Consider the following 21,278-nt stretch of genomic DNA (forward strand, 5'->3'; position numbering starts at 1 on the left):
TTTCTCATTTTCTTTTCTTTAATAATACTCAGGCACACCCCTTATGTTTTTTTTCCTTCATTTTCCTTAAATGAAACTCGATAACACAACAAATTTTTTTACCATCCCTCCCTTTCCTTCCTTAACGCTCTATTCCAGATTGAAAAGAAAACATTTCCTCCAATCATGTTGAATTTTAAGAGACACATGTTGCATATGTGTAGTCAAATATTGGATTGTGTGTCTTGATTTTAGAACATTACAAACCCTCATATAAATTTTATATGGTAAAGGTCCACATCCCTAGATCATAAATCGTCTACATTGTACCTAAAATATAGATATGAATGCAAGAGCTTGTGCCATGATAGTTTGTAATAAACATGACTTTATATAGAATATAAGTTGAACTCTTAATAATTATGCCAATTTTAAAAGTTATGTATATTTAGAGATCTAACGAACCGATCAAGAAGGTGTTGGTCGAAACGACACCACATCCAATCAAAGTAGACCGCTCCAAATTGTTGAACTAGGTTTCTATCATAGTCTTCATAGTGAAGAAAGCCGCACCTCAAAAACTTGGAATGACATCATCATCCTCATAATAAGGTTGCTAACTAGCGAATTCAAACGTAGCGAACACCCCATATTTGTTGGGTAATCCAAATTATGCATGTTGACATTCGTCTTGGGAATATCATCAAGGAACCGTTGATATGCGACTAAGCTTAGAACGTTGCTACGTTGCTTGGAGTGGAAACCTCCTCAAGAAAGTGGATTGACATTGCATACATTATTTTTTCTGAGTATCTGATTGATTATTGATGTACAATTTCATTTGCTTATATTCCATATTAAAAATGGTTAAAAGTAAATAACACACTCGATGAATTTTATGTACAACTAATTATGGGTGCATTTTTACTCCTTGAGTTTATTTTTGACTTGGTTCAATGTATCTCTGTAGAGAAATCAATGGCCCAAAGAATATAAAACAACCAATCAAGCCCAATTCATACAAAAACACATGAATGCCCTAATATTTTCCTGTATAAAATCCCGGTCGCTACAAGTTATTTTATACAACGGCTGCTACAAGTTATTTCTTGGTCTAATTACCAACATGAGGAATCAAATGGTTCGAGCTGTCAAAAGAAGGTACATGATTAATTCATTTTATTTTCGTTTCACGACATATTTTTCTGCAATTGGAATGAACTCATCTGCAATGTTGATTGTCCATAAACAAAAAAATCTTTCTGTAATGTTGATAGAATAATTTAGGAACTGAAAGTTGATTCAATCCAAAAGCGGAATCGCTCTAATAATAAATATGTCGGGTCAATTATGATTTTATGTCCGGATTTGAGCTTAATTACCTATTTGTGTTTGATTGGAATGAAATTTTTTGCTTACAGCGAATTCGACCTCCACGATTTTACTCCGCAAAATATACGCATGATTGAAGATGGAAATCCATGGCCAATAAAGTCTTTAAAGAAAATGGTGAGAATATAACACATAACCTCACTCTGGTGCTTTATTTTATTCATGTAATTTTAATGATTGAATTTGCGAAAAATGTATATGGTCGAAGTTCCTACGCTTTTTCGATCGCTATTTTGTATCGTTTTTAGTTTTGCTATGCATTTTTCATGAAAAAAAAATAGGAAAAAGTTTCAGATTTTTATGCCAAAAATGCATTGTAGTATTTTTTTTATATTCAACACTTTACTTTTTACTCCAATATAATGTTGCCTACTGTGTTGTTAATGAGTAATTACCTGTTGATGTGGCAGCATTTTATCATCTTAGTGATGAAATATGGAGCTTCATCATTACTCTGTTGGCGACATCAGCCAATGGGGTGACTGATCTTGCCTGCTTTGCAGCCACATCGAAAAACTTTAGCCGTCTAACTCGAAACACTGCCTTGAAGGCTGTAAATTTTGAGAGAAGCTCCCTGGACGATTATTGGGCACACGGTCATTTGAAGGACCTTCTTTGCTTATTTGCTCGAGCTGAAATTCAAGCTGCTCAGTCCATGCTGGGAAAGGCTCTACTGCAAAATGATGTTCACCTACATGATCTCATTTTTGGCCATCGGCTGGACTTCTCCTCGCTATTGCAGTGCTGGCGCATGACGGGGAAGAAGGAAAAAGAAGGGTGAGGGAGATATCCTTTGCAAGGAAACAGAAACGGGCCTAAGGATGATGAGATGAGATCAGGAGAGACCGAAATACGATGTATTTACAAGACGAGGATAAGATTGCCATTATTTTTATGTTATGTATTTATTTAGTTTGTTAGCATTTCTATTATTTTTATGTTACGTATTTCTTGCATTTAGTACTTATGACTGTTTAATGGTACTCATATTAGTGTCGGTTCATTTGTAGCTGTCTTTTACATTACATAACTACCATCTTGCAAAGATCCTAGCAATATGGGATTTTCTATATGTAAAATCCTAGCAAAGATCTTGATAGTCCAGATCTAGATCATGGGTTGATTGTCCAGATCCAAATATTGAAAGCGAGGATAGATCGGATCAAGATTACAGCATGATATCCAAAGAAAGAAAGTGAACTTGAACTTTATTTACTTTTAAAATTCTTGTAAAATCCTAGCGAAGATCTTTGATGGTCCAGATCAGAGCGCATGTAAGTGTGGTGGGCCCATAACCTTCCTCGCCGCATCTTGTTCAATTTCTTCTATCCCTCTTTTGAGTCTCCTTGACTTAATGTTCTTTAATTTATTAGTGTCGTGTTATTTTGTTTCCTGATCCATCCGATCTCGCTTTGTGTCTCTTAGGTTCGGGACATATATTATGACATACTACTAATCCTCCACTTGTACACATTATAATCTATTGTTCTCCCTTTATGGAATTGCAAATTCAATGCTACAGTTTCCTCTCCATTAGACTGGACGTAGTGGAGAAATAGGGGTGCTACAACACTTCCTTTTTGGGTCCTACATTTCATTCTACGCGAAAGCCTGAACGGGCTCTACTAGATGAAGACATTTAATATAGTTCCATATTTAGATAATTCACTCTTGAATTGGTGATTTCCTAAATATATATATTTTATACCATTTCTCACAGCATTTCACTCCATAATTCTCTTCCTGTTAAGCACCCAAGCTTACATGTGTAACTATCAAAACTACGTAGTATGATCACTTTTTAAACTAAAACTAATTTTAATTAAAATGACTCTCAAAACACCCTAACTCTCAAAATCACCACAGCAGGGTGTTATCTCCTATCCAGATTTTGCTCTGAACAGGTAGCCATTAAATCCGTTCTGGCCGACGACCTCTTCATTTCTTCTCGGTTCCCCTTCACGCATATCAGTAAAAGGAATTCCATTTCTGATAGTAATTCAGCCATAACCCAACTGATATGAACTCCTAATGTCATTTAGGGTTTTCGATTAGGCAATTCTTCTTCCTGGTTCAACGACATACATTATTTTTGTAGGTTCAGGCCCAAGGTTTACACACGCTAAATGCACACAATATGAACACAAAGATTGCTTGCAAACTTTCTTGATGAAAATTGAGAGTAAATAATGAATACAAAGCTACCACCCTACATGCTATTTATAATACTAAAACAAAACAAACACATGCTAAATTGAAACCCACTTTCTCCTACTTTCCTGGAACAAACCCACGTTTACTTTTCCAAATTGCTAAGTCTTCCTTCCCACAAATTCGGTCAACCAAGACTCATTCTTTGCTGCAACTATGGATCACAATCTGACCCATACCCACTTCATAACCCGGCTTGATCCGTACTCGACCCAATCAAGATTATACCCAACAATTTTGTCAAATGCTTTATTAGGGTTTTGAAGCTGATTGTGCTATATTGAAGAATGTAATAGGTTTGTACTATTTAGTTTTTGTATCTAATTCGTTTATGCGAACTGCTCTTCCTAGGAGTCTAAAATGGATTAAGAAAAAGTGGGGCTTTGAAAATTGTGGGAGTTTACAGTTGGATGTTTACTTTTAGTTTAATTTTGTTTTTGTCAAATTGTAATAGACTTGAATCTTAGCTAGTCATGGAAATTTGCTTGGCTACTTGTTAATATTAGGGGTGTAAACGAACCGATCCTGAGCTCTGATTGTTTTCACTTACGAGAGCTCAAGTTGTTTTTTCAAGCTCGGGCTCATAGCGTTTCGAGCTCTTTTTCTAACGTTCGAGCTTGGCTCGTGAGAAGTTTTATCATGTTTGGACTCAGCTATTTTATTACTCCGTATTTATTAATGAAATTATATACAGTATTTATTAATGAAATTATACACGTCTATAATTTTTTTTTTATATTTTGAGAAATATCTTAAACGAGCCTAAGATCGACTTGAGCTCGTGCAATACCTTAATCGAAAAGAGCCCGATAAAGTGCAGCTCGTTTGCCCTCCTAGTCAATATGATAAGTTTTGTGTTTTTGTTCGGGTCTGTTGGCACTTCGTCTACTGGCTAATTGGTTACTTATTTTCATTCCCGTTTCAATTCTATGTAAATTTGTTAATCTCTTTATGGTGTAGGCTATTTAAAGCCAACAATCAGTAACATTGGTATGAAGATTTAAATTTCCATATAACCTTTTTAAGTCCTGATCTATTTTCTTCAATCATTCTTTTTTTTTTGCTGATATATATTTTTTAACCTGTCAATTTGTTTATTGTCGTTGGTATGACAGCTTATCTTTGATACGTGGAATCCTTTTGTTCAACTGCATATATACAACAAAGCAGCGTGTTGGTTACGAAGAACAGCAACATGTTAGTTGTTAACAGAAAGTGTAAGGATTTGTGGCAATTGCGCAGCTGCTGAGTTGATTTACAACCTGCACTCAAGTCATAAATCGAATTCCATCAATATCCGGTCACCATACAGTCATACACCAACTTAGGACTTTTTATTTTGTTGGGAAAAGGCAAATGTATACATTCGCATAAATGTCTAGGTTGTGGTTTACTTAGACATTATCTTGTAATTGTCGTGAGTCGTGGGCAATCTTTGTAATACGATATGATTATCTAATACAAGATTTTTTCATGATATTGTTGTAGTTATTTTAGCTCATTGGTTGAATATATCAATTCGTTATATGGTTGAATACTCGAATACGAGCAGATGTTCCATTAAACATAGGTGGGTTGGTTTTACCCAAACTTATTTTCTTGTACATTTTTAAACATTCTTCAGTAATATTATTTGAATATCTAAACCACTATAAGAACATATCATCAAAACTACTCAAAACAAGTTTATTTCTTACATACTACTCAAACAAATGCCACCAAAACAAATATGCGTAGCTGTAGCTGTCAATTCAAACAAACATGCCATTTCAATACATATTTAAAAATTCCAAAATTTTAGAACCAACTCAAGTTTTAATAAAAAAAAAATCTACTGCACTTAAACACCTGCAACATGCAAATGATCTTCAAACATTTGTTAAAAAATGATTTTTAAAACAAGCATTCTTCTTCTTCTTCTTCTTCTTCTTCTTCTTCTTCAAGTTGATTCACGTTCCTTCTCTTTCTTGTAAAGCCTCATCCTTCTGGGAAAAAAAACGAGTATTACACTTCAAAAAAAATGTGTCTTTATACACAAATATATACTACTTTTACCTTTCTTTTTGGACATCCACTGATGTAATGACCCAATTCCTTACAGTAAGAACACGCTCTCTTTTTCGGTGCTTCAAGAGAAGATTTGATTCTAGTTGCATTTTTTGGACGACCTTTAGTATTAGTAGGAGCTAATGGGTCTCGAACAGATGTTTGGGCATCATGTTTACTTGTGAGCTTCTGACATTAGACTCTTGTGCTGCAATTTCAAGCTGTTTGGAATTGGTTCGGATACTCTGTTCTTCTAAAAATTTCACCAACATGGTATTAAGTTTCTTTATCTCAAATGGAGAGTCTCGTGAATTCTCAATTGCTTTTCTGAAATTTGTCTGAACACACCATAATGTTAACGCACTGACTCCATTTTTGTTATGCATATCATCAAGACCAAAACTGCAGTTATCCGACTTAAACCTAGCATCAAGAGTCCACCTAGATAAGATATAATGATCAGGAACGGTTTCAACATGTCTCTTCTTCAATAAATATAAAATATGCTTGCAAAACATCCTATATGTTTCAAACTTTGCACATGAACAAGTAACATCTACTTTTTTTGAGAGACGGAAATTAACATTTCTCCAATATATTTTATCAATATCCAATTGTCCAACCTTATATTTGATTTCTTCTAAACTTTTGCTTACTGTCTCATGAGTTAAATAAATCAAAGAGATTTTTAGTGTAACGTGAACCTGCTTTTGCCTCTATGGGACTCAAGTTTTAATAAAAAAAAATCTACTGCACTTAAACACCTGCAACATGCAAATGATCTTCAAACATTTGTTAAAAAATGATTTTTAAAACAAGCATTCTTCTTCTTCTTCTTCAAGTTGATTCACGTTCCTTCTCTTTCTTGTAAAGCCTCATCCTTCTGGAAAAAAAACGAGTATTACACTTCAAAAAAAATGTGTCTTTATACACAAATATATATTACTTTTACCTTTCTTTATGGACATCCACTGATGTAATGACCCAATTCCTTACAGTAAGAACACGCTCTCTTTTTCGGTGCTTCAAGGGAAGATTTGATTCTAGTTGCATTTTTTGGACGACCTTTAGTATTAGTAGGAGCTAATGGGTCTCGAACAGATGTTTGGGGCATCATGTTTACTTTGAGCTTCTAACATTAGACTCTTGTGCTGCAATTTCAAGCTGTTTGGAATTGGTTCGGATACTTTGTTCTTCTAAAAATTTCACCAACATGGTATTAAGTTTCTTTATCTCAAATGGAGAGTCTTGTGAATTCTCAATTGCTTTTCTGAAATTTGTCTGAACACACCATAATGTTAACGCACTGAATCCATTTTTGTTATGCATATCATCAAGCCCAAAACTGCAGTTATCCGACTTAAACCTAGCATCAAGAGTCCACCTAGATAAGATATAATGATCAGGAATGGTTTCATCATGTCTCTTCTTCAATACATATAAAATATGCTTGCAAAACATCCCATATGTTTCAAACTTTGCACATGAACAAGTAACATCTACTTTTTTTGAGAGACGGAAATTAACATTTCTCCAATATATTTTATTAATATCCAATTGTCCAACCTTATATTTGTTTTCTTCTAAACTTTTGCTTACTGTCTCATGAGTTAAATTTAATGTAGCTTAGGTCCATTCTTACTTAAATAATTCAAAGAGATTTTTAGTGTAACATGAACCCGCTTTTGCCTCTATGGGATTAACGGACGAAAGAGTCGGCTTTGAATCCATGGTTCTAAAGTCTTCATCTTCTTCGGCAGCTCTTCGAGCCTCAACAGCTTTATCGTATTGGATTACAAACTCATTCAACATGTTTTTTGAATTTACATATCCATCAAAATAGGAGTGAATGCTCTCACTTCTTTTGCTTGATGTCATGCCAGAAAAAAAACAATCTTTTAAGATGGCTTTCGGCCAATATTTACGTTGGTTATACATCTCCATTATCCAGTTGCCACTTTGAAAATTGTACTTGCCACATAAAAATTCCCAACAACTTTCAAATTCTTCAACTGTATTACTGTTAACTCATTGTTTGTGTAACTCTTGAAAGGCACTGTCACTAATTTTAAGAGATTGAAGATGTTCGATCTCATGTTTCTTAATATGCCACGAACAATAACGATGCCTACTCTTTGGGAAAATGCTTTTGATTGCATTTCCAATAGCCTTATCTTGATCAGTAATTATTGCTATCGAATACTTGTCAAACATGCAAGTTTAAATAACCATTCAAAAGTTTCTTGCTTCTCATTATCCAATAGTGCACCGCCAAATAGTATAGATTGACGATGATGATTCACCCCGACAAAGGGAGCAAATGGAATTTTAAATTTGTTCGTCATGTACGTGACATCAAACACAATTACGTCCCCAAATTTTACATACGAGTCTCTTGATCTCCCGTCAGCCCAGAAAATATTTCTTGGAGACCCATCATCAAATAAATCGAAAACAAAATAAAGGTTACGATCTTCTATTAGTTTATCTTGGAAATGCTTAATGAGCCCATAAAACTCCTTACCTTTGTATTGCTTCCGTTCTTCGGCCAATATATCTGCACATTCTTTAGATGTAACATCATTTTCAAGTGGACTTTTCACGGTATTTATGACCTTGATTTGACAAGGTTTCAACCCGGATTTACCAAGTTCTGACATCAGAGATTTGCAAGCCATTAAGCGGTGAGACTTCCCATGAGAACGATATTTTATTACTTTGGTTGGAGTAAGAATTAGCTCATGATTGTGTACATCGTTAAACATATCCACTATCCATTTGCCATCCTTACCTTTTGAAATCCGAATCAACGCATCACATCCGATCCTTAAATCCCTACGACGTTTCTTAACATCCCCACTAGAGCTATTAGACTTTAAATCTTTAAACCCCTCTTTGTTGCATACATACACCTTTCGTTAAGGCTTACCGTTTGTCTTATTTTTAAAAGTTGTAAATTTACGTATTCCAAATCCATGTAAAAGGGCATAACGATTGTAGAACTCATATGCATCATCAGGACAATCGAAAACCATTCCCTTCACATTACTATCTTCATTTTTATCAAACTGAGGATCGACATTCACATCATTATTTTCCTCTATTTCAACATCTGAATAGACAATTAGATCTTTTTCAATAGCTTCGTGCTCTAGTTTCTTTTTTTTTGCACGGAAATAGTAGAATTATATTAGAAAAGGCGTAAACGCCTCCGGTGGGAAACTGGAAAAAGGTTACAAACTTTGAGAATAAAAAACAACAGTAAAGAACATGAGATATCACTTAAGTTGTAATGCAAGACAATGGAGAGTCGGCTCAAACACTCCAGTCGACTTCCTTGTGCTTGGACCTAAGTTTGAACCACCCAAATAAACTTCTTTTAATTTCTTCAACCGTGAAAGCAATGGATAACACCCGAGCCTTAAACACCTTTTCGTTCCGTTGTTTCCAAATGAACCACAAAGTCGAGTAAATAATCGCTAACAATAAACGCCTTCTTGACTTACTTTGCGGCTCCACCGTAACACCCAAAAGATGCTCAAAGAGAGATTAACCTCCAGAGCGAGATTAACCTCCAGATCGCTTTAGCCTGGGTGCAATCCAAGAAAACGTGTTTCGTCGATTCAACCTCCAAAGCACACACCCGACAATTGCTCGATAACAAAGGCATCCCTCTAGCGATTAGGTTGGGCGTGACCGGGATCTTGTTTTGTAGCAACCTCCAGACGAAACAGTTTATTTTAATTGGAACCCAAGTTTCCCACCCACAAATCTGAACATCGTCTCCATGAATAGAGTCTGCCATTATTCGTCTCATCTCTTGAACCGTGAATTTGCCCGAAGAGTCACCGGTCCAACGCCACCCATCTTCCTTACCTTCATTGAATGAAAACAATGTAACCATATCCTTGAGATCGTTTAAGTCGGACGACTCCTCAGGAGATAGGTTGGATTTAGACCATTCAATATTTGCAAACACTAGCGCAGAACCAAACGAAACCAAATCTCTAACCAAGCACGTTTTCTTAACCGCCACTTTATAAAGATTAGGGAAAATGTCCTTCAAAGTGAATTTACCAAGCCACACATCTAGCCAAAACCGAGTCGAGTGACCCGTCCCCACCTTTCTAACAAATGTCTCATATAATTCAATCCCGAAATCTAGGAATTTTTTACCGATCTTCGCGATGTTTTGCCACGGTCCACGAACAGACTGTTTCGCCAAACGCCCATCTGAGAGTAGTGAATTGATTTCATGCATCTTGCCCAAAGGTGATCATTTTCGGTTTTCCACTGCCACCACCATTTGGCTAGAAGAGCCAAGTTCATCATTTTAAACACCCAACGCCTAAACCACCATATCGTTTAGGCTTCACAACAATGTTCCAAGCAACCCAATTGATTTTCTTTTTGTCTCCAAGGCCACCCCACAAGAATTTCCTCCTAATTTTTTCAAGTTCTTTTATAGTTTTTAGAGGTGCATGAAACATTGAAAGGAAATATAAAGGCAGACTCCCAAGAACGGATTTAATTAACGTAAGCCTTCCACCGAAAGACAATGAGGTAACTTTCCATTGGTTAAGTCTCTTCTTAACCCGGTCGATAATGGGTCTCCAATGTTTGGAGAGACCCATATTCGACCCGATTGGCAACCCGAGAAACGTGAAAGGGAGGGCAGTCGGTTCACAATGAATTATCCTTGCCATGTTACGTACCTCAGCATTCGTCACCCCAATACCGTAAACCTTGCTTTTATCAAAGTTGACCTTCAATCCAGAAGCCAGATGAAAGCACCGTAGTATCCGAGCTAAATTTACCGTATCAACGGCATTCCAATCAGAAATGAATGTAACATCGTCCACATACATGACATGGGAAATAATCGGGCCGTTATTAGGCAATTGCACCCCTTTTATTAGGTTGTTACTAATGGCTGATTTCATGACCACATATAACCCCTCCATATCCAAAATGAACAGAAAAGGCGCGAGCGGGTCACCTTGTTTAATTACCCCCCCCCCCCCTTTAAATTTAAACTCCTTAGTAGGAGAACCGTTAACAAGGACAGACGCTCTTCCCGAGGCGAGGCATGTGGAGATCCAAAGTCTCCACTTAGACCCGAAACCCATTTGAACCATTACCGAGTCCAAGTAATCCCAATTGATCGAGTCAAAAGCTTTATCAAAGTCCACCTTAAACAACATACATTTTTTGTGGCAACTTTTAACCCATGAGGTAAGTTCGTTGACAATCAAGTGACCATCGTGAATGTTTCTACCCTCGATGTAGGCGGATTGCTCGTAACCAACTAAAAAAGGGATAAACTTTTTCAGCCTTAATGCTAAAATTTTTGAGATAACTTTTGACATACATCCGATCAAGCTAATAGGTCTAAAGTCTTTCAAAGCAATTGGATCTGTACCTTTTGGTATGAGAGAGATAAAAGATGATTTGCAACCGATTTTCGAATTCTTTGACGAATTTAAAGAAGTCGACATGCAAGACATGCCAAAATTGTTTAATGAACTTGAATGTGAACCCATCCGATCCCGGTGATTTATCGTTCCCACACACCCATACCGCATCTTTTAACTCAGTTAAAGAAAACGGTCTTTCTAACCACATCCTATCCACATCCGAAAGAGACTTAAAGTTACTATTAATTAAACGTGGCCTAGAAATAGGTTGCTCGGCAAATTTTTCCTTGAAAAAAATGAAGGTCTCCTATTTGATTATATCCAGGTCAACCACCCATGAACCATTAAAAGAGAGCCCATTGACTCTGGACCTCTTTATGTTGCCATTAATGAAACCGTGAAAAAACCGAGTATTTTCGTCTCCTTCAACGTCCCACTTAACCTTCGCTTTTTGACAAAGATCAAGCCTCCTTCTTTGGTTAATCTCCAAGATTTTCGTTTTGTGATCGGCCCTCGCAGCCCTATCTATATCAGAAATTCCGGATATTTCTGCTCTAACTTCTATTTCATCAACAAGACTAAACAATCTGTCACATTCAACCACCTCATTATCTTTAGAGACTTTGTTGGCCAAGGACTTTCATCATCATTGTTCTGATATAGAATATCGGGAGCATTGAAATAGCCTTCTACCATATAGTGGTTCGATTGATCCTGAGTTTGTGAAAGTGGATCAGAGCACACATTCAGTTCAATTTTGGTTCGATTGCTTCTGTATCTTAGTTAATTTTGGATATAAGCTTCATTAGGTGAATTTGCTAATTTATTTGTTTGGATTTGTGATTTCAGGCTGCAAACTATCTTAACATCCACTGGATATATAATACATGATATAGGGCCGGGAAGACACCTGAGGAGATTCGCAACACGTTTTATAGCAAGAAAGATTTCACGCTGGAGGAAGAGGAGGCACTTTACTTTGATGTCGAGGATAATGTGAACAAATATGCAGCGTTGAGTGAGGGATGCTATTATAACAAAATATTGAATTTAAACTAAACTTAAATGGTCTTAGTGTAATCATTGTATATATGTTTAAGGTCAAATTTGTAAATAGGGAACGATGTGTTCGATCAATTGTAATTATCAGAATTCTGTTATCAAAATTTGTTTCTCGTGTATCGATCTTGTTTATATTCAATACCAAGAAGCAATCAGAACATCTAGAAAACAAGGAAAGGAAGTGATCGAAAGGAAACCATTGATCAGTTGATCATTTGTATCAGAATTGAGTAAGAATATATGCATATTTGTTTACATCTATAAACTGAATCATTGATGGAATGAGGCGAATATTGAACATCGAATTCCGAGCAACAATTCCGGTGGTTGCGATTCACTTGTTTCTGTTCAATCAAAAACCTCTCTGAATATTTGCATAATGTTATTCATCGCAATTCATATATCTCAGATGGTGAGGATCAGGTTCTAGTTCAATTTTTTATTTGAAGGCCATTTATTTTTGGATATCGATTCAAGTATAAATTGAACTGTACTTGTTGAGGATTGTGTTCGGTTATTCACATCAGAAGCTGAAACAGGGCTGTTGAAAGAAGCTCAAAGATTCGAGTTCTTTGAAGAATTCACAAATATAGGAAGCAGAAAGTTAAACCAAGTTCCACCATTTACAATTTGAACTTTGAAATTAGATTGATTACAGTAAGTTTAAATTCATTGGAATTGAAATCATTTTAATATTTAAAAGGTTTTCCTATTCTGAGAAAAAATGTTCTGTATCAGAAAAGGAAAACAAGTATTAAATATTTAAAATATTTGAAATTCGATTGATTACAATTTCGGGTTTATGTGATTTGATTCTTCCTTGATTTACAATCCACATACTTTTGGTTTCAAATTCTGTGAGATTTTTAACTGGTATCTCAGATGTCTGTCTTTGACTAAAGCGCTTGCCCTTTACGGTAGTTAACATTATCGCCAAAACTATTAATTTCATCAAATGGATGGCACAACGTACACGAGGAGTTTCATCCGATTGACCCGATGCCTTTCGTCCCTTGTGATGTAACTTTTAGCTCTTGGTCATGGAATTTAATCATCTCGATTTGGGTAATATTTATGGCAACCATTCATGATTTTTTTCGTCATAAACTATTTAAGTTTCCTATTGTTAAGTTTACCTATGAGTATATTCTATATATAGAGTACCAGATTTAACAGTTCTTTTAACAGTAGCGGAAATCTATATTTGTTGCGTAATTCAAATATGCATGTATTAGGGAATATCAAGAAAATGGATTGACCTTACATAATTTTTTCCTCAATAACTGATGTACGTTTTCATTTGCTTATATTCTATATAAAAAAAAGTAAGACCTTTTGATTCTGGTTAAAAAATAACATATTTGATGGATTTTTTATACAACCAGTTATAGATTCTTCATAGGTGCATTTATGCTTCTTGAGTTTATTTACGAAATAGTTCTTATTCTTATGGCATGTTTGGGATTGTGTTTGAAAAATGCTTATTGGTTTTTTCAAAAAACCATTTTAAAAAGCCATGATTTGGGCTTTTGAAAAACTGTTTTTTTACTCTCTCAAAAACCAAAAATAAAAAAGATTTTTATGATTGCCAAACACATTTTAACTTGTTATTCCTTAAATTTTGATTGATGATAATTTTATTTTCAACTTCTGAGAACAGACAATGGTCTAATATATATACTTGTTAACTACTATGCCTTGTCTGATTTTAAGCTTAATTACACAATTATGTTTAATGGGAATGAAATTGCTATTTTACAGAGAGTTCTACCTCCATAATTTTACCCCTCAACTTACATGTATGAAGAACCGCGATGATGGAAATCCTTGGCTAATAAAGTCTTTAAAGAAAATGGTGAGCAGCGAAGCATGCTGGAATATTCAACAGGTCACTCCAGTGCTCGCCCGCTGCAACTGTTTGACGCACTGGAGTCGATTTGTTTTCAGCTGTGTTTATTAATTTTGGTGATACATTTTGTTTTTTTCTTTTTAAAAGAGTTTACAATCATTTATCTTTATTATAGTGTTTATGTACATTGTAAATTTCATAACGAATCTGGTGTTGCTTGGGTAATGTATTCAGAACAAATCTGGTGCGGCTCGGGTAATAAGATAATAACATCGAATCATGTTACTAGTATATTACAAACTTCAAAATTTATTTATTCCAAATAATATTACACATTTCAATTACTTTTAATTGATAATAATATTTACTGTAATAATATTATTGCTTCTTATTATTTATCTGATAAAGTTTGTGTTGATATTTATCAGTCATCAACAGTTCTTCGGCGATTTCGAATGATTCTTTCCACCACCAGGAGTTGTTGCACTGGTTAACATTGTCAGAAATTATAGCATGAAGTTCCTGATTCAACTAGATAAAAATGATTGCTTCTTTTTTCTCCGAACCGGCACGTGCAAGTGTCTTTAAGAGAATTCATGCAAAACATTTAAGTTAATTAATTAATTATGTTACTTGGAAACAAATGTTTAATCATAAATTGTTATTAATATTATTATTTAATCTTATATTAATAAGTTATAATTATTTGTCTACAAATCATTCTTCAACTAATAAATATCAAATGAATTATATAAATTTTAATTTTTTTAGTTAAACTCATTAAAATCTCCAAGTAATATAATTAATTAATTAACTTAAATGTTTTGCATGAATTCTCTTAAAGAAAATTATAAATAGTAGACAGTATAAACTAAATATACGGGCCTTTTAGATATTATTAGCAAGTATGTTTAGTGATAGTGTGTATATATGTAAAGTATAGGGGTCAAGTATGTAAGTATGTCAAAGTCAAACGTTGTATGCTTCTTCCAGAATTAGATTTATATATACTCGTATCATGTATGTCGATCGATTAGATGTATGTATAATTGAATTAAGAAATTCAAGTGCAAGTGTTTATTATTTCTTTGTGTTTATTTTCAATTCTGAATTTGATTTGCCAACAGTGGTATCAAACTATGGTTAATTGATCCAAGGGAAGAAAAGAAGAAGAATAAGCGATAAATCTGAAACTTGGTGTTTGTTTCAAATTCAGAAGTCACGAATCAAATTGGATTTTGTGTTCAATTGGAATCCTAATTCATTAATGAAACACCATCCCAAATCACTACATTTGTCCCTTGAAGTTCTTAAATCGAAATATGAATTTGCCAACATTCATCACCAAAAGGAGCAACAAAAGGCATGTGTTTGCCATGTACCTAAAGATGGTGAGCAAGTTTCATCACCTAAAGCACCTCGCGGCCCTTATCAATTGATGACAATCCTCAGCTGATTTAACAAAATATCATCAACTCATTGGGGCCTACATCACTTTCGCTATCAACAAAAAGGCAATACATGAATGCCCCTTTGACAGCCACTAGGCCAGTTTCATTTAACGCATTTACGGTTTTTGTTTCCAAGTTAGCTCCAATTTCAAATGTGAGTTTCTCACACCTCTTTTTAACGTTTTTACACAAGTAACTCACTCAAAATTACGTGCATTAATTTCTTCAATTAGTTTGATCATACGCCCCCTTATAGCATCCGGTTTTGACAAGAGTATTTAAGAGGTAAAAGAAAATTAAAAATAAATAATGATACGGAAAGAATTTAATCACTAGTCTTCTTGTAATTTAACAATTTTTGGGATCAGATTTCAATTTCAATAAAACACGCAACCTTTTAAGAAAAGATCCGAACATAGAATCATATTGATTAATATGCTTTCACAATGATTCATGTTCAGCATTATTATGACATAAAGAGACAGGTTGATAGCAGGTATAATAAACTTAGAATGATTTTCATTGCATCAGTGATACGAGTTATGTTCAATTTGGTACAAATCTTAAATGGATATCACTCATGAACTTGTGATGTCTCCTATCTCTTCTCAAAGCGTATTTGACTTCCCCCAAGATCACCCCAATTTGACACCAACCCCCTAGTGCTTGATCAAAAGATTTTATATATAACCAAAAATTTTAAGCTTTAAGGTTGAATGTTGGACTTACAAGCCATCCGGACTTACATGCAGAGTGTTTAGGACTTATTTGGACGTCCCACCCTTGTAGTTCTAGTTTGACCATTTGAGCTTTTAAAAAACAAAATTTAGTAACACAATATTATATATATATCTGAAAAAAAATTTTGAAAAACAAAGCAAAGAGATAATGTTTTTGGAGATCAAGACACCAATAAGCTTGTGTATGACTAGGTAATTAACTTTCTGCCTATCATTCGGAGAGATATATTTGAAGAGATGCACATTTCTTCAAAATGACTCTCCACAATAAGTTTAGCATATTTAGTTTATATCACTTCAACTTTTACGCATCATGGAAAGCTACCATGCAAATCAATGACTGTTCTAAAGCCTTTTAAGCCTAGTAAATTCACATGTTAGGCACACAGAATCAATTTTACTATCATTTTCCAAAGGTTTGATCAATTTTCATTTGAAAATATTTAAAGCTTCTAAAAAACTCTTAACTGAATAATCATAGCACTTCCCATTGAGTTGCAGAAGACAATTTAAAACTCAGTCACCCTAGTCACTTTGAGTTTTCAGGTAAATGGCTATCCTGTATGTTTACAGGTAGATAACAGGACCAAACATATAAATACATGTCCCTCAAACTTTGAGTAACTGACATAATTTTATGCGAAGGAATTAAAACACAAACACACCACAATCATCCAAGTTGCTTTCAGTTTTTAAGTGAATGGATATCCTGTATGTCTAGTCTTTAAGTGAATGGATATCCTGTATGTCTACAAGTAGATGGCAAGACCAAACATCTACAAGTATATGTCCTTCAAACTTGAGCAACCGACATAATTTTAAGCGAGAGTGCAAAAATATAATTTTTTTTAAGAAAAACACACACACACACGCAAACTCATCTTTTTGAATTTTGAGTTTTCTCCCCCTAAACTTGTGTAACAAAAATTTTAAAGAAAATGAAAATATTTATGTACAAATTTAACCTAAAAAAGACTCAATCATCGAAACGAAGCATTTTAAGAAACCCCACAAGCACATTAAATCTGGATGTTCCGACCGGTTTTGTAAATAAGTCCGCCACATTATTATCAGTGTGAACTTGCTCAAGACGAATCAATTTACTGTCGTAACAGTCACGAATAAAATGAATTTTAATGTCAATGTGCTTGGTTTTTGAATGCTGAACAGGATTTTTAACAATAGCAATAGCGGCATCATTATCACAAAAGATTGGTGTGTCAAGAAATTCCAAACCGTAATCCAGCAATTGATGTTGCATCTAGATAACCTGTAAGCAGCAAGCTGACGCAACAATATATTCAGCCTCGGCACTAGACGTGGACATCATTTGTTTTTTCTTGCACTGCCATGAAATGAGTCGATCACCCAAGAATTGGCATCCAGCCGATGTAGATTTCCTGTCAATATCATCACCTCCGTAATTGCTATTAGCAAAAGCATATAGATCAAAATCTGAGTTTTTGGGAGACCTAGCTTTGGTTGCCCTATCAGATATCTAAAAATAATTTTAACAACAATTAAATGGAGAGTTTAGGATTAGCCTGTAAACGGGCACACTGAAAGACAGCAAACATGATGTCAGGGATACTGGCGGTGAGATACATCAGGGATCTGATATTGACCGATAGTACGTTTGATCTTCGGGATTCCCTTCAAGATCAGAAGAAAGAAGAAGTTTTTCTGTCATAGGAGTTGTTGCGCTATTAGAATCTTGAAACTCGAACTTTGCAAGCATATCTTTAACATATTTTCCTTGATGCAGCAGATTTCACGTCGAACTCTGACGAACCTGTAATCGTAGAAACGTTGTAATCTCCCCGATGAAATCATTTTAAATCTCCTTTTCATGACTTCTTCAAATTCAGAACATAGTGTAGTATTGATAGACCCGAAGATGATGTCATCCACATAAATCTGAACCAGGATCAAATCTTTCCCAACAATTTTAAGGAACAGAGTCTGATCAATGATCCCCCTCTTGTAACCATGCCCAGAATATGAGCCGTCAAAGTTGCATACCATGCCCGAGGCGCTTGATGAAGACCATACAGTGCTTTATCTAATTTGTAAACATGATTTGGATTCTTTGAGTCAACAAACCCTGGTGGCTGATCCACATAAATCTCCTCATTAACTTCTCCATACAAAAACGCTGTCTTGACATCCATATGATAAACCATGAATCCCATGTAGGAAGCATATGCTAGAAAAATCCGAATTGCCTCAAGTCGAGCCGGGAGCATACGCTTGAGTGTAGTCTAAGCCTTTAACTTGACGAAAACCACGAACAACGAGCCGTGCTTTGCTTCGAACGATAACCCTCGTATCGTCTTGCTTGTTGCGGAAAACCCATCTCGAATCTATCGCTTTCTTTCCAACTGGCAGCTCGACCAATCTCCAAACTTTGAGTTTATCAAACTTATTTAATTCCTCATGCATGGCATCCATCCAACTTGGTTTCTGTAGTACCATTTCCACTTACTTAGGCTCTATCTGAGAGATGAAACATGAAAACAAATAGATGTTGATATGTCAGTCTAACTTCTGGTGGATACGCCTGTTTCAAGAGGACCTATAACATTGTCAATTGGATGATCTCGTTGAATTCTTATCGGATTTGAATGCCTGGGAACAGAACTTATAGAAGGTAAGTTTGATGGATTTTCAAGGATTTCAGTAAGAGGGTTCTTCCATCCAGATGTCGTCGTACTATGTGAGTACGAGGTACTGGCAATGTATTCATTAGGTATGACATCTGGGAATAGAGTGCTTCCAAAGATTTGACAAATCAGACTCTCCCCCTCAACTGATGAAGCATCGACTGCAAGTGCTAGTGAAGACACAGTTTCGGTAACGTCTTCTTGTTGATTCTAAAGGATTAATACCCAGTATAGGAGACATGCGAGAGTCAGCAGGTAAGTCTTCTTCCTCATCAATAGAAGTTTTAGCACCGGCACCCGAAATTTCTGTATCAACAACTGGAAACACATTAAAGGGCTTGAAAAGTTCAGTATAATCAAATAGCCAGTCAGGACCAACACAAGCATCAGTCTCATTTTCTTCTAACCAGCGCACATATTAAGATTCCACTATCTGCTTCGCTGACTTGTAAACTCTATAGGCGATACGCCCACCATATCCAACAAAATAACAATCATTAGCATTTTGCTCCAAACTTTGGAGTCGCTTCTTGATTCAGCAGAGTAAATGGACACCTAAAGGCCCGAATATGTGCAATGGGGGGTTTGTGACCATAAACAATCTCATAAGGAGTTTTCATCTCAGACTTGTTGATCAGCACTCGATTTTGAACATAGCAGGCCGTGTTAACAGCGTCAGCCCAGAAGAACAAAGGCAGCTTTGAATCACACAACATAGTTCTTGCCGCCTCAATAAGAGTTATGTTCCTTCTTTCAGCAACACCATTTTGTTGCGGTGTCCGAGCTGAACTGTACTATCGAAGCACCCTCTTTTCGGCACAAATATAATTCAGTGTTGAATTCTTAAATTATGTGTCGTTGTCACAGCGAATACCCTTCGGCATCAATTTGATTTGATTCTCCATAAGCACCACGAAGCGTTTTATGAATTCTGCAGTTTCACTCTTATTTGACAAGAAAAACACCCAAGTGAAACTTGAGTAATCATCAGTAATAACAAGACAATAAAAGCTGCGAGATAGACTCAAAACATGAACAAGACCGAATAGATCCATATGCAGCAATTGGAAAACAGATTAAATGGTATTAACAAGTTTTGGATTGTGAGATTTACGATTGTGTTTACCCAAGGTACAAGCCACACATTTTTCAATAGTAACAAAGTCTTTGGCAGGTAAACCACGCACCAAGTCGTTTTTAGCAAAAAGGTTTAAATTTTTAATGTTTGCATAACCAAGACGACGATGCTAAAGCATGGCATTATGTTCTGATACTTTTGCAAACAAGCAGGTGATTTCATCAGGAACATTTTTGTTCATATCGATCACATAAGCATTATCTTTTCTCTGTGATCGAACAAGAACCCAATCCTCTGGTATGATGATACCATGTTTTAAAATCACACACTCTTTGTTAGTGAAATGGGTTGAAAAACCTTTATCACGAATCTGCGAGATGCTCAGCAGATTGTGTTTCAACTTAGGAACAAAATTGACATTTTCAAACTTTAGAACACCATTACTTACAGTACCCTTCTGCGTAATCTTCCCTTTCTCTCCTCCCGCAAAGGAAACATACCCACCGTTAACGATTTGAATGTCGTGTAGTTGGGAGATGTCTCCTGTCATGTGCCTGGAACAACCACTATTAACATACCAAGGTCTGATGATATTTCTCCATAGATTTTCATGCACGATGTGCGAGATCAGTTAGTTTTTGGTACCCAGTCCATAGTAACAGTAACACTGGGTGAATCTGATTTAACTAAACACGGGTTACCATGACATATCTTCCTGATTATCTAATATAGTATTTGATGGCTTAATCACCGGAGATTTAGACAACCATTCATATCTAGATTTAGAAGATTTACTGTTGTTTGTATGAGTGGATGTCTTAGTCTCTGGTTTGTGAGCGGGAGACACAGATAACTTTGTCTTCCTAACTTGTTTCGGTCCAGATGCCGAGTTGGTTCTTGAGACCGAAGCATAGAATCAATCACTTTTCCGAAACATGTTAGGCTTGGTCTGATGAGGACTAAACCTACCAACTTTGTTTCTCTTCCAATAACCGTCAGAGGAATTTGCCTTATAATACCTTGATTTTCTTTAATGGGTATTTCAAGGCATATACCTCTGATAATATCCATAATATGGGACATATGGACGATGTGGATAATTTCTAGCAATATGACCAGGAGTGCCACACTTAAAACATGTTTGACATTTTATGTGGAATTCATTGTGGTCAACTCCTTGTCTGGACCTGTTGTGTGAGCTAGTTTGCTTTACTGGGCGTTTACAACCTGACTTATTGCTTGGTTTATCACAATTTTGATCATTTGAACTTCCTTCTTAAACAAACTTAGGTGATGAATATTTATTAGGATTTTTATTTTTATCAAATTTATTCAAAGACACACCACCAGATTTCAATGTTTTAAAGTAATCAACCACACAATTGTCTTT

The 21,278-nt window shown here is 35.5% G+C and overlaps 1 protein-coding gene and 1 pseudogene across 1 annotated transcript; both read right to left on the bottom strand.

The window, feature by feature from the left end:
- Positions 1-5,542: 5,542 nt before the first annotated feature.
- LOC143626953 (protein FAR1-RELATED SEQUENCE 5-like) lies at positions 5,543-8,728 on the bottom strand (annotated as a pseudogene).
- Positions 8,729-9,166: 438 nt separating this feature from the next.
- LOC143626978 (uncharacterized) lies at positions 9,167-9,889 on the bottom strand. Its single transcript, XM_077096890.1, has one exon. It carries the CDS (start codon positions 9,887-9,889, stop codon positions 9,167-9,169), a length of 723 nt encoding a protein of 240 aa, XP_076953005.1.
- Positions 9,890-21,278: the final 11,389 nt, after the last annotated feature.

The sequence above is a fragment of the Bidens hawaiensis genome, unplaced genomic scaffold (assembly GCF_021521415.1).
Source record: "Bidens hawaiensis isolate Kalapana, Puna unplaced genomic scaffold, B.hawaiensis_p1.1 tig00004551_1, whole genome shotgun sequence".
In the NCBI taxonomy this organism is placed as follows: Eukaryota; Viridiplantae; Streptophyta; class Magnoliopsida; order Asterales; family Asteraceae; genus Bidens; species Bidens hawaiensis.

Bases quoted from the DNA above. Each gene is read 5' to 3' on its own strand.
- LOC143626978 (XM_077096890.1), bottom strand. From the start codon at position 9,889: ATGCATGAAATCAATTCACTACTCTCAGATGGGCGTTTGGCGAAACAG.